Here is a 17,740-nt window from a genome sequence, read left to right as displayed (position 1 = left end):
ATTCATATGAGTATAAATGCCATGTAAGTGGTATCTGCTGAAAGCCTAATTTGCAGCTTGTCTTTTTAAATTTCTTTGTGCCCCTCCCCCCAACAGAAGTGGTTAACTTAAACTTAGTCAAAGTTATCAATCTTTTCTTTGTGGATAGGGATTTGTGCTCCCTGGAATTCTACTCCTTTTTCATTGTTATTTTGATAAGATTGTTCTAACTTTGTTCGCCCCAGGGCTTAGCTAAGGAAGCCCCAGTGTTGTTTGCATGTAAATCAACTCTTCCCATCAATCCATTAATTTATTCTTGGGTGGTTTTCAAGTGGAAATGTGATTCTTCTCCGGAGCCTGCACACTGTCTCCTGCTGTACTGTAGATGTCTCTGCTGGCCCCCCCTGCTGATCTCTGTACACAGAGGAGAATGATGGTGGGGATAGAGCTGGCAGCAATCTCAGGGGTCTCTAAGGACCAGGGAGCTCCTGTCTCGGGCACCAGCTCGGTCTCTGCAGTTCTTCCCTGCCACTCTGCCAGTAACCCAGGCAGAACATTAGGACCAGTTACATGGACTAGGGAGAAAAGGAGGCTGTGTTGTTAAAGAGGCTACTAAGGGAGCTCCTGGTTTGAAGGTTTTTATCCCTGAGACTTGAAATCCACAGTGCTGGAATCATTCTTTTAGGTTAACGCAGGTGTTTCCAGGAAGCTCAGTAAAGATGAAAGGCGGTCACCGCGCCTGTGGTGACATTGGAGGAAGCACAGTGCATGTGAGGAGCAGACTCTGGGAGAGGAGGTCCCTACCATGACACAGACCCTCTGACCTTGCTGGCTGAATCTCAGCAGAGCAATAAGGAACCAGGTGGGAGCTGTCTCCTAGAGCTGGTGCTGAACCCACAGAGCTGCAGGTGCTGGGAGAAGCAAACAGCCCCGTTTGTCATTTGCAGATCCAGCTGTTCCTGCTCAGGGTTGAGGTGTGCCTGCTCATCTTCCGCCTGCACTCACTCCTGCGCCTGCACTGTGCCTGCCCCCAGCTGAACAGAGCTCAGGGATGCGCTGACACTGTGTGTGGAGCAGAATGCTGCAGAGGTAGCCAGCGCTTGCAAATGATAAAAAGAGGCTGTCTTACCCTGGCCTACAGGCTCGCTGCGAGAAAGTCAGTTGGAGCAGGGATGAATGAGGAGGAAGTCAGGGGCCCAGGGGCAGGGAAGCTTGTGGATGGCATGGCCAGTTCTGCAGCTCACCTGGAGCCAGACCTGTCTCGGAGAGAGCAGTGAGAAGCGGTCTGGGTGGTCTTCAGAGGCCCTAAGATGCCCAGAGACCCTTATGAGTAGGAGCACCTTCTGTCAGGGCTCCCTCACCCTCAGGTTAGATGAGGTTGTGTTTGTCAAACAGTGTGTGCAGCCTGACTCTTCCCTTCTGACTAGGCAGGATCCAGGGCAGAGAGATGAGGTCATCTTCATGTCACCACTCTGTGACAGGCTGGAGGGCTCTCCCTGGGGAGCAGAGTGAGCAGGTCTCCTGGAGGGGCAGGGATTTAACTCAGTTCTCAGCTTCTCAGCATGTCCTGTGCTTCTGTTCTCTCTCTGCTCCACCCTCGTCCTTCCATAGAGCTCTGCCACTCCTCTGGCTCTTCCCCGGGCCTGGCACTGAGCCTGCGGTGGGCTTCCATTGCCCATCCGAGGATAGAGCCGTCACTGCGTAGGGGACTACTTTTAGGAGATCCCCGTGAATATTGCCAGGATCAGAAAGTGCCCCCTTCTGCTCCCTCCTCCCTTACTCACCTGAGCTCATCTGTCATAGATTTGCGTGTCACCGGCAAGCCTGGGTCCTTGCTGAGGTGATAATGGAAGAGACAGAGCAGCTGGCTGCTCCACAGCCAGTGAACCGGCTCCTCTACACATATTGACAAACCTAATGAAGGACATGTCCCACTTCTATGGGGTCCCAAAAGCATGTCATTAATTATTCATTCTCTTCCAAAATGGATAACGGCATCTCCAGACGAGGTACAGTTTAGTTACTGTGTAGGGGTGAATCTGCACATGGGCCAAATGTGCTTAAAGGTGTGGTATGTGGTATGTCCCTCCTCTGGGCGATTTTACTAGGGAAATGCATTCTAATGGACGTATAGTGAAGTTCTTGCTCAGGTGCATTGCCATCTTTTGTTGTACTGGTCCCATCCAGCTTGCCCACACATCCCACCTTCTGATCGGCAATGACTTGTGCACTTAATTGGCAGTTTGGTTTATTTCCCTCCACTTTTTATCCAAAGTTGCAGCTTCCTGCTTGTTTTCTTGCATACCGCTACTTTGAAGTCCTGCCAATGTCTCCTTGTTTCAGATGCACACAAGCACATACACACAACCACATGTATGTCCCTGCACACACAGTGCACACCCACCCACATAGGTGCCTACATGAATGTTCATATACAGGCACACACACAGACCCACGCAGCCTCTGCAATCACCCATGAAGGCATACACCTCAGTGTGCACATCTCCTGCACACACGTGTACATGCACGCACACCCCGCTTCCTCACACCTCACTGAGCCTCAGTGTCTGTCCCTCAATGCTTCACTTCCTGCCGGGCTCTTGCAGAGCTAAATTCCCAGAAGCAGGGGCTCCAGGGCTGTGTGGCTCCCTCTCTGACTTGCAGTTCTGTAAGAGGGCAGGCCCAGGGCTGTGCTTGGATGTGCTAACCCTTGGTCCCCTGTGGGATGTCTGTGTGAACCACTGATCTTGCTCAGGCAGGGCAGAATGGTGTAAACAGCTCAGCCCCCTCGGGGGTAGCCTTAGGAAGGCGCTTTCTAAATCTGTTACCAGATACAATTGAAAAACGACTAAGAGAGTGAAAATAAAAAACAAAACTGCTTTTCCCAGGAGAATTCCCCTGTCAGGCCGACAAGATTAACAGTGTCAGCAGGGTTGGGAAGGCACTTAGGGTGGGGCCTCTCGTGGAGTCTGCAGCAGAACTCTGAGAGCCTTGCTGGGATGTATACCTATGTTTGGGCCCCACTGTTGGTGTCTCTGATTTAATTGATCTGGGGTCAATATTTTAAAGCTCTCTGGTGACTCCAGTGAGCATGAAGGCTTGAGAAATGGAAAGGCTAGAGGCTCCAGCTTTTCTAAGCACCTTACCATCTCTCTGCTCAATACACTGTCTGGGTAGCGGTGGAGTTGAGACAGTGTAGACTGTGGACTATCTATTTGCTTATGCAAAAGCGCTGTCCTCTGTGTGTCCCTAACACAGGGCCTGAGGGGCAGGTTTAGGTCTGGGGTGGGACTTCAGGCCCTTTAAGACTGGTAAAAAGATGTGAGATTCCTCTCAACTCTGTCCCTCCTGGAGGCACCCAGGATACCTGAGTATAGGAGTTGGCCAAGCTTTAGGGGTGAGGGCAAGTGAGGGGTGCAGGCCTAGGTGGCACCTTTGCAGATGGCCCAGATAAGGAAGCCTCTTGCATCCTGTCTTACAAGTTTAGGGTGTTAGAAGGGGACCTGCCGGCCCAGAATAAACTCTATGCATCCTCTTTCTTGACCTGCAGTACTTTTCTTCCTTCTTTTCTTTGTAAAGTGGGGGTAATGGCCACCATAGTTGGAGGGAATGGTGACAGACGTGAGGTGCTGATGGGGCTATACTGACTGTACTGTAAATGTCGGCCTTTCCTGGAAGGGGAGATTTAAATACAGCAGAAAATGAATGACTTTCCCAGGGCTGCTGTAAAGAAGGACCGCCCACTGGGCAGTTTAAACAATGGCTTTATTTTCTCTGTTGTGGAAGATGGAGGTCCTAAGTGTCAGCTGGGCTGGCTCCTTCTGGCCCTCTCCTAGCCGCTTGCTGGGTTCTTGGTGTCCCTTGTTGTGTTCAGGTATCACCCCAATCATCCTGGCCTTTGTCTTTGCCCAGCCTTCTCCCCATGTCAGCATGTAGATGTCCAGACTTCCCCTGCTACAGGGTTAGGGCCGGCCTTGTGACCTCACCTTAATTTGATTATCTCTGTGCAGACTCTATCTCCAAATAAAGCCACACACTGAGGAGCTGGGGTAGGACTTCCACATATGAATAGGGGGGCATAATGTACCCCACAACAAGCTGGTAAGCATTCAAGCCTAGACAGGGGTCCTGGGTGGGGGATGCCGAGGGCCGCACGTGCAGCCTACAGGACGAAGCAGAATCATGTGCCTCGCCTCTCAGCTCAGGAGCCACACTCGAAAGTCGGTCAGCTGCAGGTGAGGGTAATCTGAATTCTGAGAGTCTCAGCTCTGATTCTGTGACCGAAGTGTCTCCCTTGGCTGCAAAATGACCCGCGTGGAGAGGCAGCAGGACAAAGGCGCAGCTTGTACATTTGTTGTAGTTCATTCACAGATGCGCCTGGCAGCTGTCGCGGCCACTGACTAAGCAACAAGGCTGGACGGATGAGCTGCCTTTTTCTCTGTTCCTCGCGTTTTGGTGTTTTAATTAACCGGCTCACTGGAGGGATGTCAGGGCAATGCGCAGAATCCACATCTGGCTTTGCGGCCGCAAGATTTTCTGGGGTGAGGGAGGTGACGCGTGGGAACAATGTCCTGTGATAAGACTGCAGTGAGGCCGTGTCTGACATCCCCTCCCTTGCCTCTGCTGAGCGTGCAGGGACAGAGAGACGTGAAGCCCGAGCCCCGTCACTCTGCTGCGTCCCAAGTTGCCATCATAAATGCTGGGATCCGCGGTAGGCCTTTGAAAGTGAAGTTTTTCCCTTCCTGCCTGCCGAGAATCAGCTGCGCTCATCAATTTTATTTGCATAATTTCAAGCATCATTAATAGTACATGGCATGAGGAAAAATGACTGAGCTCTTCCTCCATCCATGAGTGAAATTGGGTTTAGTAGAAAATTAGTTGACTTAACTGGCAAATGATGAAAGCTGGAGAGGAGAATGTTTAAATAAGGAGGAGGAGGAGAGGAAACACTTGGCTGTCAAGTGCTCAGCCAGGCTGGGAATTGGTCTCCAAACTGGAGATGTTCGCTCCAGGGAAATTGCAGGGAGGGCCCCCAGGGAGTGCCGAGGCAGGGACCATAGCCGCCTCTGTGCAGCCATGTTGTGTTGCAGCGAGAGTGCCTCACCAGATGCTGACACCACACTCAGCCTTCTCAGCCACCAGATCCAATCCCAGTCCTGGGATTCGAACCCAGCGCCGCATGATACTAGGCAAGTGTTTTGCCACTGAGCTACATCCCCAGGCCAGATCTACAAGCAAAACCAATCTCTGTTGTTTGTAAATTTCCCCATCTGTGGTATTCAGTTACAGCAAGAAAAAATGGCCTGAGATGGGGACGGGGCGGGGGCAGTATGGAGGGCAGAGAGAAGCACTGAGTTTTGGGGCCTTGTGGGAAAGATCTTGAATTAGATTTGTGCATGTTGAATTAGAGGTGGTGCACAGCTCAGAGGAGGTGTGGAGTGGGGTCCGAACCCTGGCAGTCAGGATGACTGAACACAGGTGTGTGTGAAGCCCCCAGGCAATGGGAAAGGCTGAAGGGCAGAGTCTGCAGAAAAACCAGGTTTCTTGGAGGGAAAGGTGCGTGCAAAGAGATTGGGCAAGAGGGCAGAAGGAAAACCAGAAGGTGTGAGGAGGCAGGTGCAGAGGAGGAGGTGCTTCAAGGAGGCCTGGGTGGCCAGAGGACCTGGTGCTCATTAGAAAGTCAAGCAAGAAGACTGAAAAGCATCTGAGGGATTTGGGCCTGTGGCAATCATCTTGGACCCTGGGAAGAGACATTTTGGTGTGTTTTGGTGTCGGAGGTGGGCGGCACTGGAAAACAGCAGCCTGAGAGCAGGTGTTTCCCTGAGGAATTTGGCTGTGAGAGGGGAGAACAGAGGCTGTTGGGGTGGGGAATCGGACAGAGGGCCACGAGGCTCCTGGGGATTGAAGCACTACAGGCCGGGGGCTTGAATAACAGAGACCAGCTCATCCTGGGACTGGCCAGGCTGAGACCCGCGTGTGGGTGGGGTGGGTTCCTTCTGGGGTGGAGAGGGAGACTCTGATCTGGGCCACTTCCTCCAGCCTCCCCTACTCACAGAGGGCCACCTCCCTCATCTTCACACCCTCTTCCCTCTGGCTCCGAGTCAGACCGGGTTAGGGCCACCCTAGTGACTTCAATTTCATCTGATTACATCTGCTAAACCCTACTTCCAATAAGGGCCCATTCACAGGCACCGAGGAGACTCCGGTGCCTTTTGGGGAGGCACCTTGAATCAAAAAGTTGACCCGTGGGAGCCAGCCTGGGCATGTGCAAGAGCTTCTGCCAACTGCACAAGAAATACAAAAGCCCCAGGCCAGCCCTGCCCCTACTTTGAGGCTGACTCCTATCGGTGGCACATTCCAGGTTCCCTGTCCATGACCCATCCCTTCCTTGCCAGCCTCCTCTCCAGCTGCCGTTTGACATGACCTTCTCACTCCCTGTCCTTGGTAGAGGAAGAGCATGAGCCCTCCTCTCTTCCCGAGAGCCGCAGATCCTGATGCCCCCTTGAAGAGCATGAGAAGCCAGTCCTCCTCAGGTCTTGTCTGATGTCCCGTGTTCTTCCTGCCCGACTGGCTTGTACAGACCCTTTGTGACAGCCAGCAGTCTTGGCGATTTGGACGGCAGAGGCCTGAGGAGCTTCCTCAGTGCAGTGCCAGCCTGGCCTGCGGGACAGAGGCTTCAGTGCTCAGTATTAACCAGCATATTATATAAACCGGCCTGGCTGTGGGAACATGAACGGGAACAGCCCAAAGGCCATGCTTCCTTCTTCCCACAGCACCAGCTCTGAGCAGAGCCAGAGGGATGAGTCTGCGGTTTCATCTGCTCTCCTGGGAGCCCAGCCCTATTCTTAGCCCTGAGCTTGGGTATGGGGAAAAAACACCAGGGAAGACAGCCTCAGCTTTGGGCCACTATTCAGTGTGGAGAGATGCCACTGCCTCAGTTCCTCTTTTGGACCCCTCCAGCCTGTGGTCATTGTGGCCAAGGGGTGGCCAGATGTGCTCCATTACCTGCCTTTACAGCTGTTTCCTCTGAGCCAGACTCTGAGGGACGGGGCAGCTCTCCACTGTAGTTCCGGAGCTTCTGAGGGCACCAGGGCATGAGCTGAGGATGTTCGGGATGTCTGCCTTTCCAGGAGTCAGGAGCTGACGTGGCATCACAGTAGCATCATGAGGCTGCTTCTGTTGGGCACAGGAGGGTCAGCCTGTCCTTGGCAGGAGAAGAACGCACTGTAGAGAGTATAATTCCTTTCTTGTTAACGATTCTAACCTCCAGTTCCCCAAGCAGCTCATTAGATGCCTGGCTAAACCCTGGGTTCCTTCTTTACCCCCCACTGGTGCTCTGGGGAGGAGACAATGACTCCTCTAGTCAGGGGGCTATAGCAGGGAGGGGCAGCAGTGCCCGTAATGCTCAGGACGCGGGCACTGGTTGGGGCCAGAAGGGTAACAGGCTGCTACGGACATGCACACATCTCAAGCTGTCCGACCATGTGTTCTGATGTAACCAAACGTGTCCAGGGAAGCTGAGATCCCTATGTGCCCTTTAGCACCGGAGCCAAAGATCTTTGAGCATTTTGCAGGAATTCTTTTTAATTAGGTCCTTCCCACACAGAGAAGAGAGAATGGGAGAGAGAGAATGAGAGAATAGTTTGTTCCAGAATTTAAGCACTACCTGGAGAGGTTATTTCTAGCCACAGACCAAAGGCACAGAGAATTTTTAGCTTAGGAGACTGTGGAGATTGAGCAACATGTTACAGGAGTGGAGGCGGACACCAGAAGGACTCTGTCTTGTGCAAGGCCACCCGGCAGCGTCGTGCTGGAGCTCAGGCACGGGATATTTCCCCCTGCACCAGAATTCAGCACCGGTGATTCCCGACTGAGGACTTTTTCTTTTCCCCACTAGTCATAGGTTTTCTTTTCCTTCTCCCTCATCCCATTTATCCATCCTACTCCTTGATCTTCTAGCAGAAATTGATCCCTCCCAGGATATTTGCTGAGTACCTGGATTGTCTGTGGCTGGCCAAGAGGCCAGGTGAGGGACCTCCATGCAGGGAGTGCAGGGCCCAGGAGCCAGGGGTGTGGGTGAGGTGGTTTTTTTCTTCTAATTAAGCTAAAATGCACCTCACATAAAATTGGCCATCTTAATCGTTTTTTCAGGGCACGGTTCAGTAGCCTTAAGTACTTCCATAGTGCAGAACAGCCATCATCACCTCCCCGTTTCCAGAACTTTCCTTGCAAAACTGAGACTCTCTACTCGTTAAATACTGTACTGGTTAAATAGAAGCGGGACCGGGAGCACATGACCTGTGCAGAGGCTCCATTTCCTTGACTCGCCCCTCCCCCACGCCTGCATCTGGGTGTTTAGGCTCCTGCTCCGGTGACCTGGGGACATTTAGAAACACGCCTTTTCCTGGCCATCTGCCCACCCCCTCATGCTGGTGGCCTGAGGGAGGGGTCGGTGGATGTATTAAAGTATCTGCTACTGAATCCCACCCTGCTTCCTCACTCACAGCCCTTGAGGGGCTCTGAGACCCTCCTTTCGACCCAGCCCTGGCTGCAAGTCCACTGGAACTGGGAACTGGGCCTTGGAGATGGGGGTGGTCTGCAGGGAGCCCTGAGAGCGGGGCAGCCAGCCTGGCACACTTCCCCGTGCACTTTTGGCTGGACGTTCTCGGAGGCAGTGTTTTTCAATTCCTGCTGATGCTCCAGCCAACCACTTAGTGTAAAATTGCCCATAAAAGTGAACTTGAATTACAGGTGATAAAACTACGGCCCGTTCTTCCGTAGCCGACCCCTCTGCTCTCCATGAGCAAAGCCCAGATTCCCTGGGACAAGAGCAATGAGGCCACCTCAGCGAGGTCACCTTAAACAGAAACCGCATCCTCTGGGCCAGACCACAGGCTTCTCGTTAAGATCTCCGGGGAAGAGGACACGGCATCCCTGGGCCACTGTGTCTCTGTCTCTCGCTCCTGCCCCCCATCCTCTACAGAGGCCCCCATTCAAGGCCCTCATATTCAGCAGGCCTGTTATCTGTGGGAGCACCAACACCCCACACGTGTGGACCCCCAGCCTCCAGCTCCTCACCCCCTACTCCCTCTGCCCAGAGAGGCATTTCTGGGCCACACTTCACACATTGAGAGCAGTTTTTCCCTGGGCCACCAGATCAGACATTTGCTGATTCTTTCATGAACACAACAGATATTTATTGGGCTGGGTCTTGCCCTTGCAAAGGACAAGACCCCCGACCTTTCAAAGATGACCAGGCTGGCTGGGGATTTAGCTCAGCGGCAAAGCGCCTGCCTGGCAAGCGCAAGGTCGTGAGTTCGGTTCCCGCTACTGGAGAAAAACCAAAAAACCAAAGATGACCAGGCTGTGCCCTCAGGAGCCCCCGGTGGAAAGAAAGTGACTTAGTCACCAGGTGACAAGACAAAGAGTAAAGATCCAGGGCTTGTGGGAGGGTGACCCTTGGGGACCTGAGAAGGCTCTAGGCTACCTTCTAGGGGGAGCAAACAGTTTCTGCCCAAGAGGGCCCCATCCCATGCGAACTGAAGGGTCAGAGGGGAGGACAGTGACCATGACTTTGAAATTTCCACTGCAGCTGGTATCACGTGTGACAGGAGCAGGAAGTGTTCATCTTATTTTAGGTGGGTGCTGGTGGCTGCTGCTCTGATCCTAGCTTCCTCCCGGACCCACTAATACCATCCCCGCTTTTGTGATTTTGTCAAGCTTTGCCTTCACATGGAGCCGGAGTGTGTGTGCACACAGCACCCTGGGCTCTGCATCTGGGGGCCAAGGTGCCCATAGGGTGGAGGTAGCGCAGTGGGAATGGGTGTGATACATGCAGGGTCCTGCAGCCCCACCCAGCCAACTCCCTGCTCATTCCATGTACACAGGGCCCTGTGCCACCAGGAGGGGTCACTGTAGGCCCCGGGGGACACGGTGTGGGCAAGGGCCTGGAGCTCTAGCAGGGTTAGCAGGGGAAGGACCCTAGCAGTGCAGGTCCAGAAGGCAGGGGGTTGCCCCGGAGGGGCCCAGAACCCTGGGAGGTGGGAACAGGTGTAGGAAGACCCCCCTAGAAGAAGTAGGAGGTGCACGCGAAATGATCTCAAGATTGTGGGTGAGAAATTCTCAGGCCTGAAGTGAGGTGTTGGGGGACTCAGGTTCTGGAGGAAATGAAACTCCCAGAGGCTTCTCACTCACTGAAGGTTGGCAGCAAAACAGGGACTGGACCCGCGTCTTTGCTGGCAGCCCAGGGCCCTAACTGCCTAGATGTCACTGTGGTCCCCTGAGCACCATTGTGCTGTCTGACATTCAATGGGCTGGGAGGCGGGAGAGCCCCTCGTGTGCCAGTGTGGGCTCCGGTGCCCGACTACCTGGGTTTCCATCCCAGCCTTTCCTGGCTGTGCAGCCCCGGATAAATTGCTAAACCTCTCTGTTTCCAAATCCGTAAAGGGGAACAGGTTGTGCGTGGGTCTGACTTCATCCATGAAATGAATCGATGAATTACACTGAAAGATCAGGAATGGTGCCCATGTTCAAAATGTAGCCATAAAGGTGACAAAGATGATGGCACCTGGGTGGGCCTGGGGACATCCTAGGAGACATCTTCCAGGAGAGAGGAGCCACTTGTTGTTTCCCATCTGTCCTCAGGGGGCCTGGTGTCCAGAACTGAGGTCAGGAGTATGGTGGGTGGAGGAGTCCACAAAAGGAGGCCCTAGAGACAGAAGGATGCACGTTGCCTGGAAACCAACCAGAACTGTGTGGGGAAGGTGCCATTGCACTGGTACAGGAGCAGCTCCCAGACCCACCTACTGTGGTTCATATTTTTTACCAGGCCACCTGGGAGGAGTGGCCTGGGAGCTTCTCCCTGGAAGACATGGCCACCTGCTTCCTCTGTTCACGAGGAGGGGCTCAAGGAATCATCTTTGTGGCCTTTTGTTTGTGGCTCTCAGCTGGGTGAGGAGTGATGAGGAGGGACCTGTCCTCCACCTGGCACTTCTGAAGCCCCAGGATAAAAGTGATGCCCCTTCCTGGGCTGTCAGTTTAATTCGGGGAGTCTGGGCGATGAGGAAGGCAATGTTTCACACAGAAAACACAGGGCTGTCCTGTGGGGTAGAATGCAGAATGCGGTCTGCAGCTGGAAGTACCACCAAATATTTCATGAAGTCTCCAGATCGTGGGAGCTGCTTCCTGGGAAAGCTCCAGACCCTCGGGGTCTGTGCTCTCTCCTTTGCTGTCTGGGTCTTTCAAGAACAACAACAACAAAAAGCTTAAGAAGCATCACGGGCTGAGCAGCACTGGTGTGAGTGTGGGGTGGGGCACAAGTGTGTGTGGGAGGGGTTGGGGCAGGGGCCGTGACCATTTGTTAGCGTATGGTCAAGAAAAAAAGCAGAGCTTCTGACCTGGTGGGGAGGGCTATGTGAGGCAGCTCAGACGGGTGCGCACGGAGGGCCCCTCCCTCTTGCCCTCTTCTCTGCTGGCACAAGCAGAGCTCTCATGCCTGGATCCCACGGTGAGCAGCTTCCCCCCAAGCCTTTCCATCATAGCCCCGTCGGGTGATGACCATAGACATCACCAGAAAGGCACCACTCTGGACAGTGTGCTCAAGGCACAGTGTGAGCGGCCCCCCGTTCCCAGCTCCTGACCGTGAGGTGCTGAGCATGCGCAGACAGAGCGCTCCGCCTCCCAGCCGGTACTTTTCCACCTGGTTTGGGTTATTTCAGGGAGCCTGAGACATAACGCAGGCAACTGATCAACTGTGGTCCTTTGCCGTGAATGAATCGGTGTCCTTGTCAAAGTACATCACCTCTTGGCCTGGGTTTGCCCATTGCACGGATCTGGAGGAGGAGACTCACTGGGAGGCCCTCCTGGTCTCTTCCTGAGTCTGGCTCTGAACCAGAATCCAAAGGAGGTGCGCATGGCCTGGTCAGAGGCAGCAGGTGGGCGCATCAGACCCATAAGGGGATCCTTTCAGCTGTCCAGAAAGACAGGGACGGGGCTCTGGGATCCCTCCCTGTGGTTCTCTGCCTGTCCCTACAATGGACCAGAACCACACAGCAATGCCTCCTTCTGCTGGCCCAGTCTGTTCCCATCTTTGCATCGTGTCCCAGGCCACACGCTCTTCATTTGACTCTGTGCTCCTGGGGGAGGGGGTGTCCCATGTCTCACTGGGGCACAGGACCTGCCACCCCACATACACTCAGGAAATACCTGTTAAACAGATTAATGGGAAGACTCCATGGGGAAGGTAGGCCCTGGGTGCAGGCTCAGCACCCCTTGTGAGACCCTGGGTTTTCACCTCTGGCTGATTGGGGCATGTGGTGGGAGGAGGTAGGGTGGCCCACACTTGCCTGGCTCAGAAGCCCAGTAGAGACTTGCTAAATATGTGACCGAATGCCTGATCACCCCCGCCGGGGAAAACTGGGGCTGTGGCATTTACTTAGCAGGGGACTCTGGAGAAAGGGCTGATTTTATGGGAAGGGTAGTGTCAGTGGGCAGAGGAGCTCAGATTGGCAGGAATAATTGCCGGGACAGGGTGCTTGGAGCTCTTCGAGACGACTAAGCCCATAGTGATTCTAGAGGAAGCTGTGAGACTGGGCCTTGCCCTTCTGCCTCTGCTTAGATGAGGTGACCCAGGGCTCCTGCCAGACAGCAGAGGGCACCACCCCAATCTGGATGAGCTGCAGCTGCTGGGTCACCTGAGACAGCCCTATCCAAGAGGAAAGTAGGCATATAAGTGAACCAGCAGGCAGGGACAGGCAGGCCTCCAGTCCCAGAGGACTCAAAGCCCGCACAGTATGACTGGAGGTTGTAGGGGCTGGATGCCCTGGGGTCCTGGGAGCCCCACCAGCAGGGCAAGATAGCTTTCTGAGACAGGAAGTTTGGGACCCTTGGCTCCAAATTAACACTGAAGGTACACCAATATATTAGTCACTTTCCCATTGCTAGGACAAAATACAAGATACCCAGAAGTTAAAGGACGAGAAGTTTATTTTGGCTCATGGTTCCAGAGGGTCTAGTCTGTGGCTGGCTGGCTCCAAGGCAAAATGGCATGGTGAAGGGCCAGGCAGAGGAGAACTGCTCAACACATGGCAGCCAGGATGCAGAGAAGGGAAGGGAGGAGCTGGGGACAAGACTATACCCTTCTAGGTCATGCATCCAGTTACTCATCTCCTCCAAGGCCTTACTTCCTAACAGCAGATTCAACTATGAACTCATCAGTGGATGAATCAACTGATGAATATAGTGTCCCCTTGATCCAATCACCTTCCAAAAGCACCACCTCTGAACACACGAAACTGTAGATCTAAATCATAACAGCTGAGGACCAGCTAGTATAAGTCTGTCTCTGTGCAGACACAGCCCTGCAGGAGGAGTGCAATGGGGCAATTACAAAAGGCACCCCTTGGCAGGATAGCCTGGGCTCGATCACAGCCCTCTTTGCCCCTCTGTTCAGTGAAAAACCTGTAGCGTTGTACACATCTATCCTGTTCACTCCCTTTCCAGCTACCCTTTTCCCCATGGGCTATAGGAACTGGGGTGAGCTCCAGCCCCACCCTACTTCACCTCCAGGCACAGGGAAGGTGGATTTCCTGGGGCTCAGATTCTGAAAGCCTCTTCTCTCAGTAATTTAGGGGTGCCGCCGGGCCGGGGAAACTGCCCACTCACCATGCCCCTGCCTTTCGACCTCATCTACACTGACTACCACGGCCTGCAGCAGATGAAGCAGCACATGGGACTCTCCTTCAAGAAGTACCGGTGAGAGGGTGCAGGAGGACTGTGGTGAAGAACTGGAGCCGGGACCCGTAGGCCAGGGTAGAAGCCGCTCCCCATGCCCTGCCCCATGTCCAGGGGCTCCAGGGTGGAGAAGGGCACTGTCTCATTCTCCTTGCCTCTATCCCCTTACCATTTCCCATCTCCAACCCCCAGAGGGAGAGTCACCCTTTTTGTCCCTCTGCTTTGTCCCTCAAGGCCTAGGGTGGGAGTCGGGGGTAACCTGGATGCAGTAGGGGTCAGAGCAGTGGCAAGAGGAACGGGGGAGCCCACCAGGGCTCAGCTGTGAGGGCTGGGGTGGGGAGCAGGTCCGGGGTAAGGCAGTTACCATCTCTTCTAGTCTCTGCAGCCGGCCGATGCAGGGTTTAATTTAGCATAGGAAGCCTGCTATTTATTACATTTGCTCCAGTCCCATTGACTAGCCCACATGATTTTATTAGGGGGAAAAAAGTGACAGGCAGCGTTATTGCTTTTATTATTAATGCGCCTTCTCTGTGCACCTGGCTCTCTCCTCCTCCGGGCCCCTTCTCTAGGGGAATACTGCCGACTTCAGCATTCTGCTGCCAATTCTGGGTCAACAGGAAGGAGCTGGGGCTAGGAGCTTCTTGTAGGGGCGTCTGCATTCTAACACTTTTCTTCAGGGGGATACTCCCAGGGGTGGGATGGACGGTGGGGAGGTTCTGGAGCTGCAGTGTCAGAGCACATCTGGCCTTGCCGTTGGTTGCTCCTTTGGGCTTTGAACTCGAAGCCTCTCAGACAGAGCTCTGCCCACCCCAGAAGCAGCCAACTTGCTGAGGAGTCTTGAGGCACTGCAATCTCAAAGTGCAAATCCTAAATCCTATAGGAGGATTTGGTGACCTGGGGACAGTAGAGACCCCCCAACCTCTTCTCCAAGCAGCTCCTCCTGAGCTAACAGCTTCGGAGACCCCCACCATGGACCAGGGGTCAGGAGCTGGGAACAGCCCAGAGACAAGTAGGGAAGCTGACCTAGAGAGGTTAAGGAATTTGCTGAGGTCACACAGCTTCCCAAGCTCTAGCCGTGTGCCTCTATGCAAGGCAGGACCCTGCCTCAGCCTCCTGCAGGTTACAGCACCCCTGGCTGGGCACTTGCAGCCCAGGGGCACACAGAAGTGTGATCCTGGTTCTGGGTCCCTGGGGTCGGGGTAGGTGCCGAATCCGGGTCATCGACACCTTCGGGACGGAACCTGCATATAACCACGAAGAGTACGCCACGCTGCACGGCTACCGGACCAACTGGGGCTACTGGAACCTCAACCCCAAGCAGTTCATGACCATGTTCCGTGAGTGCTGGGGAGCGGGGCGGGGCGGGGGCGGGGTTCGGGCGTCCGGGCTCCCTCTTCCTCCTATGGGTACGGAGAGTGGACCGGGCCCCGCCTTCCTCCTTTGGCAGGCAGGGATCTGGAGGAGCGGTGGGGCTGGCGACCTTCTGCGGAGCGCAGCTAGGCACCCTTCAGAGTCAGGGCCTCCCAGAGGACTGGAGACTTCCATGGGGGCAAGGGAGCAGGAAGCCTGTTCCAAGCAGAGGGAGCACATGTGTTCGGATGGATGTGCAAAAAACTGAAAGGCTGTGGGAACGCAAGGGGCTGAAAATTGAGCAAGCTCTCGCCGCCGCCCCATCCCCACCCCCACCCCGCCTCTCCCAGCACTGGTGATTCAGCCCAGGGCCTTCGCGCTGAACTGCATCTCCAGCCCCCTTTGTATTTTTGATTTGGAGACAGGGTCTCACTAAGTTGCCCAGGCTAAGCTCAAATTTTTGATCCTCCTGCCTCAGCCTCCCAGAGTGCTGGGATTACAGGCGTGGGCCAAGACTTCCGGCTCCACTATTTCCACGGGAGCCTGGGCAGGAACTCACACTGACTGACCCTCCAGGGTGCGGTGGGCTGAAAATAACTTAACCTTTTCCTGGCAACTCCGGTCAGTTCTGTGGCTCCGGCGCTGGGCCTGCCCTTCAGGGCCGAGGTGTGCGGAGCGGAGTCCCCTCCTCTGTTCCCTCCGGTCTGGGTCTGTCTGTCGTTTAGCCTGGCTCTTGCTGGGAGTGTATCAGCTGTCACTTTTAATTGTTGTCAGTTCTGCCGCCTCCAGTAGCATCTTGCACGTCTAATTTGCTGCTCTTTGAAGGCTCTGGGGCAGAAAGCCAGATAAGCACCCTTGTTAGGATTGTGTCTAAATTAAGAGCAAAATAGATTCTAGGCAAAGTCCTGCGGGGCTTGCTGATAAGGAAAGCGGATGATCTTTATTTAGCCTGTCAAATTGGTGGTGTCTCTTTTGGGCACTCATTTTTGTGCTGAGCCTGTCCTTCTCCAGGTTCTAGGCTGTATGGGCAAAGGGTGCAGTCTCTGAAGAAATAGGTAATGACTCGATTGTATCCCAGAAGGGCAGGATGGTGGAAGGTTGCATGGAGTCCGGAGGAGGAAACAGGTCCAGAGAGGTAGAGTGATCAACTTGAGGTCACACAGCTCCATGGGAACCAGGCTCTTTCCTCAGTGCCGATGTCAGGGGAAGAGTGGTTTGTGTGGGGTGGGTCCAGGGGAACAGACTTCTGGAAGGAAAGGAAGTGTGGGCCAGCGGGTGGAGATGACCCAGGAGATGCTGAGGAAGGGGATGAGCTGCAGAGCTGGAAGCATCCAGAACTGGTGAGAGGGCCCTGAGGGATCAGGGAACAAGGAGTGGAGTGTTTCGAGGAAAGTCCTTGAGTTTACATTTGGGATCCACTGTGGGTGGATCCATGCCATGGAGAAAAGATTTTATTGAGGTGTATTAGCCTAACAGGTTACAGATGGCTTGAGGGAGTGATAGAGAATGGGGAAGTAGAAGACAGGTTAAGAGGATTCTGCAGTAATCTATGATGAGAAAATGAAGACTTTCCCAGGGTAGAGCCCACTGGATGGGGAGTCCAGGCTTGGCGGACTTCTACGCAGCCTGCCAAACCCCAAGTCAAATGTCTCTTCTTTTTACTCTTGCTTTCACTGGTCCCCCTTGTCATCTATTCTAGGCAGAATGTATCGACTCCTTTTATTCTTATAATTTTAAAACTGAACTCTGCGGAAGCATATACTGAAGTGTGGTAGTTATTTACTTGTACATTTATTTCCCCTGATGGATTATGGAGCACTTTGAAAAAAAAGAAGTATTAATTAATTTATCTTACTTTCTCTAGAGTTTAGGTAGGTCCTCAGAGAATGTGAACTGAGTGAATAAATTGAAGAAAGGGGGGCAAAAGGAGGAGAGAGGCTTACTAGTTCAAAAGACTCACTCACGGGCTGAGAGGGTCTCCCCAAGCTCAGCTCTCTCCTGGGCTGGCTGGTGGCTGGTTGTCTTTCCCAGGGCCCTAACGAGGCCAGTCCCTCTTGGGCCTTACCCTGGCGCTGCCCCAAGGAGCGCTTTGCTTAATGGTCTCTGCAATTTTAGTTGTTCACAGTACTTCCCTGGCCCACTCCCATTAAGTTAGCTAATTGTGTTCTAAACCTGTCATTTAACCAGCACAGGGTCTGGGCCTGGTGCTGGGGACACAGAAGTGAATAGATCCTGCCCTCATGGGGCTTACATCTTACAGTAATAAATGTACAAATAAATATGTAGTGTAACATCTGATTAGAGAGTGGTGTATTAAAAATAAAGCAAGGTAGGAGGACAGGGAGCAACCAGGTCCGGAGAGATCCCCCCTTCCTCAGCAGGGCCACTTGAGTGCAGACCTGTCTGGAGGGGGGTGCCCCTCTGCAGGTGAGGAGGGGGGAAGGGACACCTCCAGAGGGATGGGCAGAGCCAGAGACGCTGGGCGAGGCTGTGGCCTGTGGGGTTTATGCAGAGGAGGGAGCTGAAAGGACCTAGAATCGAAAGGATGGCTCTAGAGAAAAGATTGCCAAGGACGCGGCAGATGTGGGGAGGCAGCTGTCACAGGGGCCAGGCCAGAGGTGGGTGTGGCCTGGCTGGTGGCAGGGATGGAGGAGCCGGAGGGAGTCCCATCTGGAATGAC

General features: G+C 53.9%; 1 protein-coding gene across 2 annotated transcripts in view; it reads left to right on the top strand.

The window, feature by feature from the left end:
* Mgat5b (mannosyl (alpha-1,6-)-glycoprotein beta-1,6-N-acetyl-glucosaminyltransferase, isozyme B) overlaps positions 1-17,740 on the top strand; it is a gene marked incomplete at its 5' end in the record, with an annotated part of 74,348 nt that overhangs the window by 43,418 nt on the left and 13,190 nt on the right. For both annotated transcript variants that reach the window (XM_005407407.2, XM_005407406.2), the window contains 2 exon segments: positions 13,600-13,731; positions 14,914-15,047. In XM_005407407.2, the coding sequence (XP_005407464.1) occupies positions 13,600-13,731; positions 14,914-15,047 (266 nt within the window).

This window comes from Chinchilla lanigera, unplaced genomic scaffold (genome assembly GCF_000276665.1).
Source record: "Chinchilla lanigera isolate Chin_1 unplaced genomic scaffold, ChiLan1.0 scaffold00105, whole genome shotgun sequence".
Classification (NCBI taxonomy): Eukaryota; Metazoa; Chordata; class Mammalia; order Rodentia; family Chinchillidae; genus Chinchilla; species Chinchilla lanigera.
This window is presented reverse-complemented; position numbering and strand designations above follow the sequence as displayed.